At 33.6% G+C, this 7558-nt stretch overlaps 1 protein-coding gene across 1 annotated transcript; it reads left to right on the plus strand.

Moving 5' to 3' along the window:
• The first annotated feature begins 2728 nt into the window (after positions 1-2728).
• Positions 2729-6046, plus strand: LOC139865510 (large ribosomal subunit protein mL102 (rPPR5)). Its single transcript, XM_071853635.1, has 2 exons — positions 2729-5049; positions 5787-6046. The coding sequence occupies exon 1, from the start codon at positions 2770-2772 to the stop codon at positions 5041-5043; it is 2274 nt and encodes a 757-aa protein (XP_071709736.1). The 5' UTR covers positions 2729-2769; the 3' UTR covers positions 5044-5049; positions 5787-6046.
• The last annotated feature ends 1512 nt before the right edge of the window (positions 6047-7558 follow it).

The following is a 7558-nucleotide window of genomic DNA, read 5'->3' on the forward strand; positions in this document are numbered from 1 at the left end:
CATGGTGGATGATGTCATTAATCTAAATAATTTTTAATTAAAATTTAATCTTATTAATTAATTATTATTATTAAATCTTATTAATAATTATTTTAATTATTAAAATTAAATTATTTTAATTAATTATTTATAAAAGTTAGACAGAAGGAAACCAATTCTACATTTATATTTTAATTTACACTCTTAAAATAAAATGACAACCAATATTATCTCTTATGATTGGATGTGAATTGTTAAATATGCATTTTAGGTGTTTGATGAAATGTTCAGTTGACGAGTTTCTTAGTCGAACTATGTGGTTCTACGGGTCATTATTATATTGCTAAAATGATGATGTCATTATTAGGCTAATTCCTTTGTTAAGAAAAAATCAAAAAGAAAGAAAAAAAATCTAAGCATGGTGGATGATGTCATTAATCTAAATAATTTTTAATTAAAATTTAATCTTATTAATTAATTATTATTATTAAATATTATTAATAATTATTTTAATTATTAAAATTAAATTATTTTAATTAATTATTTATAAAAGTTAGGCAGAAGGAACCCAATTCTACATTTATATTTTAATTTACACTCTTAAAATAAAATGACAACCAATATTATCTCTTATGATTGGATGTGGATTGTTAAATATGCATTTTAGGTGTTTGATGAAATGTTCAGTTGACGAGTTTCTTAGTCGAACTATGTGGTTCTACGGGTTATTAAACTAAATAACTTTAGCATTTACGTTCACTTAATATCTATCATTAAACTGTTTCGTTTAAACAAACCCGTGATTTCACGGGTGATTTCACTAGTTCTGAATATTTGAGGAACTTGTTGTATTCGATAATTAATTAGCTTGATTCTGCAATACAAGCTTAAGAATTTAAACAAGTACTAAATAAAATCAAGATAAGAGTTTAAATACCAAATGAGATAGTTTTACACAAAAGGACGACAAAAATCACTGCAAAACTTAACGGACTTGTCTTATTTGTATTAGCCAAAAAAACGCAAACCAAATTTAAAATCAAAACACACTACATATCTAAATTGGGCAACTATAGAATCTACGCCCAGGGGTTTTCAAGGTCCTTGAAGTGCGAAGTACAGCTCGTCTACCACACCAACAGTTAACCATTTCGTAAATCAATTTTGGACGAGCGAAGGCGAATTGTAATTTGAGAATTAGGGTTTGCGATCGTAATCTCGGGCTGGCTGGAAATTTGATCCCACTATTTTTATGGCATCTTTTTATTTTTATTTATTTATTAATTTTTTTATCTACCTTCTTTTTTTTGGCCGGAGGTCCTCACAGAAGCAATTTCTCTATCCCGGAGTAGAGAGGGGATGACTTTCTCTTGCCAGTGGGTGTAGATTTTTTTTTCTCAACTCGTGGTTAGAGAGAAGACTTCGCTTTTATTCTATGGTAGAGGAAGGATTGTCTACATCTCACTTCCCCCATATCTCACATCTGCGAGATTGTGTTTGTCGTTGTTGTTGATTGAAAACTTGAATGTGATTCAACCTATAATGTCGGAAACAAATGGTATATGTGTTATAATATACAGAAACGCACAATGACTATTACAACATCGTCTGTAACGCATGTGATACAAACTAACGGAGATAAGTTAATAGCAGCTAGTTATGGGGATCACTATGAAACCAAATGTAAACATTCCGGTTACTATGCAAAAATTAAACCTTAAGGCCCATAGTAAACTTAACAATAAACTTTAAGGACAATTAGCGTAATTAAGTCTTTTTTTATTAATTTTATATATTTGATTACAAGTCTTTTAACTAGTTAAATATTAGTAAATAATAATAACTAGTTATTGAACCCTCGCTTCAAGCCGGGGTTCGATTTTTATTGTATTTTATTGCGTTTAGTAAAATTACTTTGTGGCGAACGATGATGTCATTGAAGCGCACCTCGAGTCGAACTAAAAGGTATAACCCGTGAAAGATTTAAATGTTATTTTAAATTAACAATATATGTGCATCTCCGCGTTTCGCTATGAAATTGTCGACTTTTAAAAATTTAACGCAAAATCAATGTGTATGAAAAGTACCCCAAATATTTAGCGTTTTTTAAAAAACGTCCGTTTTGCGTATAGCTAGTGACATTGTGTTCCTAAAATTATTTCGAGTTTAACGATGGTGTCGGAAAAATTTAACTCGTTGCGAGCGAGAAGATATGACCCGTTGAATATTTGGGTGGAGTTTATTTAAGATTTTTTATGAAAATGGTTATTTGACACTTTACCCCCCTGTTTGGGGGGTCGATTTGAATTTTTCAAAAAAATGTGGGGGCCTTTGTTGGTAGAATAAATTTAGTTAAAGTTAAAAAAAAAGTGAAAAGTCGAAAATGTCCCTGATACTATTCATAACTTTTGTCTAACAGGGGGCCGGTTTGAATTTTTCAAAAAAATGTGGGGGCCTTTATTGGTAAAATGAAATTTAGTTAAAGTTAAAAAAAAAGGTGAAAAAGCGAAAATAGACTCTGATACTATTCATAACTTTTGTCTGTTAGTTAATACGTAAATAATATACTAAAATAATAAAATGGAAAAATCTTACACTACATCTCATGAAAAGAAAAAAAGGTTAGTATAATATGTACTATAACAATTTTTTGGTTTAATTGCGTAAGTCGAGTTAACCCCGAGTCGACTCGGCGCTTTCTAAAACCCTAGCCCTCAACAACAATCGCCCTCTCACATTCACTGTAAACTCAGGCTCCCCACATTTTCATCCTCAAAAAAAAAATAAATCATGTCTTTAATTTCATCATCCAAATCCCGTATCTCGAATCACAATTTCTTTTCAAATCTTACAAGAATCACAAACACCCACCAACCATTCAAAGCCCTAAACTTTTTCTGTTCATCATCAACCCTAGATAAACCCCCAAATGAAGAACAAAACCCAGATCCCGAATCCCTCAAATCGGCCCAAGAATTTCAACCCGGCCCGGTCAAGATTCCTGAATCAAGAATCCCAAGAGGTAAGCATCGAAACCCAGAAAAGATTGAAGATACTATTTGTAGAATGATGGCAAACCGGGCATGGACGACCCGTTTGCAAAACTCGATCCGAAATCTTGTTCCTGTATTTGATCATGATCTTGTTTATAATGTATTGCATAGTGCTCGAAACCCAGATCATGCTTTGCAGTTTTTTAGGTGGGTTGAAAGGTCTGGACTGTTTAAACATGATCAAGAAACACATTATAAGATTATTGATATTTTAGGTAAAGCTTCAAAGCTTAATCATGCTAGGTGCATACTATTAGATATGCCTAAAAAGGGTCTTAAATGGAACGAAGATTTATTCGTTATTTTGATCGATAGTTACGGTAAATCGGGTATTGTTCAAGAAAGTGTCAAAATTTTTAGGAGTATGGAGGAATTAGGTGTACCTAGAACTATAAAATCATATGATGTTTTGTTTAAGGTTATAATGCGAAAAGGGAGGTATATGATGGCGAAACGTTATTTTAACAAAATGTTGAGTGAAGGTATTGTTCCTACGAGACATACGTATAATCTTATGATTTGGGGTTTTTTTCTTTCGTCGAGAGTTGAGACTGCTAATAGGTTTTTCGAAGATATGAAAAGTCGAGAGATTTCGCCTGATGTTGTTACGTATAATACAATGATTAATGGGTTTAATCGGGTTAGTAAGATAGAGGAAGCCGAGAAGTTTTTTGTTGAAATGAAAGCTAAGAATATTGATCCAACGGTTATTAGTTACACAACAATGATTAAAGGTTATGTTAAGGTTAATAGAGTAGACGATGGGTTGAAGTTGTTTGAAGAGATGAAAGGTTTTGGTTTGAAACCGGACGCTTTCACGTATTCAACTTTATTACCCGGGCTTTGTGATGCTGAAAAAATGGCGGACGCTAATAATATTTTGAAGGAAATGGTCCATCGTCATATTGCTCCGCAGTGTAATTCGGTGTTTTTACGTTTGATTGTTGGTCAATGTAAATCGGGTGATCTTGATGCTGCTGCTGATGTACTTAAATCGATGATGCGATTGAATGTTACCCCTGAAGCTGGACATTATGGTGTTTTAATTGAAAGTTTATGCAAAAAGGGTGTTTATGATGAAGCGGTTAAGTTATTGGATCAACTTATTGAGAATGAAATATTGTTGAACACGAAGGGTGGTTTAGAGCTTGAGTCGACTGTTTATAATCCGATGATTGAGTATCTTTGTAATAATGGTATGACGAATAAAGCTGAAACTTTATTTAGACAGTTGATGAAATTAGGTGTTTTGGATCAAGTTGGTTTTAACACTTTAATTTGTGGTCATGCAAAAGAAGGTTCGCCTGATTCTGGTTTCGAGCTTTTAAGAATTATGCTGAGGCGAAACGTTGCGTGTGAAGAAGCTACGTATAAGTTGCTTATCGAGAGCTACTTGAAGAAAAACGAACCATCGGATGCTAAAACGACACTTGATAGTATGATTGAAAACGGTCATCGACCCGATTCGTTAGTTTATCGATCGGTAATGGAGAGTTTGTTTGAAGACGGGCGGGTACAAACTGCTAGTCGGGTTATGAAAACGATGGTGGAAATGGGCGTAAAAGAACACATGGATTTGGTTTCGAAAATATTGGAAGCGCTTTTATTAAGAGGCCATGTTGAAGAAGCTTTAGGTCGAATCGATTTAATGATGAATGTCGGTTTTGCCCCTGATTTCGATAGTTTGTTATCCGTTGTATGCGAAAAGGGGAAAACGATTGCGGCTGTTAAGCTTTTGGATTATGTGTTGGAGAGGGATTATAGTGTTGAGTTTTCGAGTTATGATAAAGTGTTGGATGCACTTTTAGCTGCTGGAAAAACACTTAATGCGTACTCGATTTTATGTAAGATAAAAGAAAAAGGCGGTGTTACGGATAAAAGTAGCAGCGATGAGTTGATAAAGATTCTTAACGAACAGGGGAACACGAAACAGGCTGATATTTTATCGAGAATGATTAAAGGCAGTGGAGGTAAGAAAGTGAAGAAACAAGTATCAGCAGTTGCAGTTTGATTGATGGTGAGTCGTTTTATAGTTGATTATAGTTTTTCTGTTTTAGATAATAAACAAGTATCGCGGTTTAGTTCTTTAGTTCAAGAGTTAGAACTTTTTTATTAGTTTGTTCTCATTTGATCGTTGTTAAGGGGCTGAATTTTGTGTTTGTGTAACACACCCTAAAAACTTTTTGTTTATAATCTTCGAAAGCAATGCGATTTACGATTTTATTATTTTTGTTTTTTATATATTCTATATTCTATATTCTATATTTTGATATGTTAGTTTGTGTTGTGTGATTTTCGGCATAGTTAGGCTCGTATTAAGTTGGTGTTTATTTAGAACTGTCTAGGTTGGTTTACTTTCTTCGAGCCTCTCGTTGTTTAGTTTGTTTCCTTTTCTTGTATCGGTTTCGGATTCTTTCATCTATTGATGAAGTTTCCTTGAAAAAGTATTCGTTATTTTAGGCCCAAAAAAAGGTACTTGAATAATGGACATGCTGAATTTGAAATGTGAGCTGTATCATGGACCATAGCCTACCATTCCTTTGCTACTTTTATGATGAATATATACGCATCTTTATCTTAGTGTAGCTAGTTGGTCAACTGGCTAACTAATCTGTTTTGATACCCACTACTTGTGTCAATCTGTTGGTCGATGTCGTTAGGCTAGTTATTCACCTGTCGTTGAAATCACCAAATTTGTGCAATCAGAACTTGGTAAACGGGAAAAGTATAACCTCTGTTTTGTTTCTGTTCAAGCTACTCGGAGAGGATCAAATGTACGCTGTCTAAACTCAGGGCCCTAATTACTGGATTATAATTGACGACAAGGGTATTTTGGTTTTTATACACATAATTGTATGTATGCGGAAGATATGAAGAGAATAAATCAACATTACTATCAGTCCTCATGGAGTCATGGGTATTTAATAAATTTTGACAGTTGTGTTGTGGGCTTGGCTCTACACTTCTTTGTTTCTTTTATCAAGTGATATATAAACATTGAGATGTGGCTTTTATACAACCTAACATTTGGCTTCTAGATATTTTTCTCATCTTTTAGTAAGATTCATAACAAGGTTGGAGAACACGGATCTCGGGGAGATCTCGTTTGGATCTTTTTAGGGAGATCTCGGCATCTCGAAATAATTTCGGGGAGATCTCGGACGTTGACTTATGTTGACTTTATAGTTTTTTTAATAAAAATATACATAAAAACATAAATATATGTATATTTATATACGTTTTTACGAGATTTTACAAAAATATCCGAGAAGTGAGCGAAAAAATCCTAGAAATTGCGAATTTTACAAGAAAATCTTACAAATTAGCAAGAAAATATGAGAAATCATGGTTTTGACTAAGTTTGACCCTGTTGACCGAGAAATCTCGGGAGATGAACATCTCGTCTCGGTTGCCTTCTAAAAACGAGATCTCGGGGGAGATCTCGGGGAGATCTCGGGAGATTTACAACACTGATTCATAACCTGTAAGAAGTAATGAAAAAACAAATATCACAATGTTCACAATATATGATATATAGTTGCTACATATATAGATAGTCTGTAGTTTTAGAAACTAATTGGAAAGGTATATAGCTTATGTTTTTCTGTGGTCACTACGTATACTGACATAACATCAACATATTTCCTGCTTACCCATTTTCGGCTATTTGTCCAAATAGCGCAGTTTTTCTAAAATTAAGAATTGGCTTGATACTCGGTAAAGGTTATCAATTTATACATCCAATCCAACTTAAAAGATAAATCACAATTAATTACTGTATGTAAGCATCAAAAAGTGTTCAATCATATCAATTTTTTTTTGAAAATCAAGACTTGTATTAGCATAAAAAACTCGAGTCCGAGACGGATACAAAAACAAAACACAAACGACTACATACAAGAAGTATATATATACTAAACTAGAATCCGAAAAAAAAAACAAAATACAAAAGCCATTAGCCATTAGCCGATGCCCGTCCTTATATAGTTGGATGAAACGTAGAAGCCCGGATTAATTAACCACTGATGCCACTCTAAAGAAGATTTCTTAGAGGCACTTTGAGATCCAACTAAAACACGTCGATTGAATATTTGTTAGAATATGAAACGTGTTCCAAGGTTTCCTTTTGAACACAACCTCATTTCTCGATTTCCAAATGAAGTAACACACCACTCATTTCGTACCTTGCCAAATAGATTTTTCCATATTCGATGTAGGAGTCAAGAATGAAGCCTCATCCACGATTTGATCCAGCGATATGGAATTGACTAAAGGGATGTTCCACCACTTGAAGATGTTCGCCCATAACTCAATAACATGTGGACATTTACATAAAACATGATCAACCGATTCGATTTCAGAAAGGCACATCGGACAAAGTATGGAATCTAGATCGATACCACGCTTATCGAGTTCTACTCGAACCGGAATGCGATTTAGGATCGCTCTCCAAATAAAAATTCCCACTTTTTGAGGTAAGGTCTTATTTAAGAGGGTTTCCCTAAGTTTTGAGGATTAAATCTTTT

Source organism: Rutidosis leptorrhynchoides, chromosome 1, assembly GCF_046630445.1.
Source record: "Rutidosis leptorrhynchoides isolate AG116_Rl617_1_P2 chromosome 1, CSIRO_AGI_Rlap_v1, whole genome shotgun sequence".
Lineage (NCBI taxonomy): Eukaryota > Viridiplantae > Streptophyta > Magnoliopsida > Asterales > Asteraceae > Rutidosis > Rutidosis leptorrhynchoides.

Bases quoted from the DNA above. Each gene is read 5' to 3' on its own strand.
- LOC139865510 (XM_071853635.1), top strand. From the start codon at position 2,770: ATGTCTTTAATTTCATCATCCAAATCCCGTATCTCGAATCACAATTTC.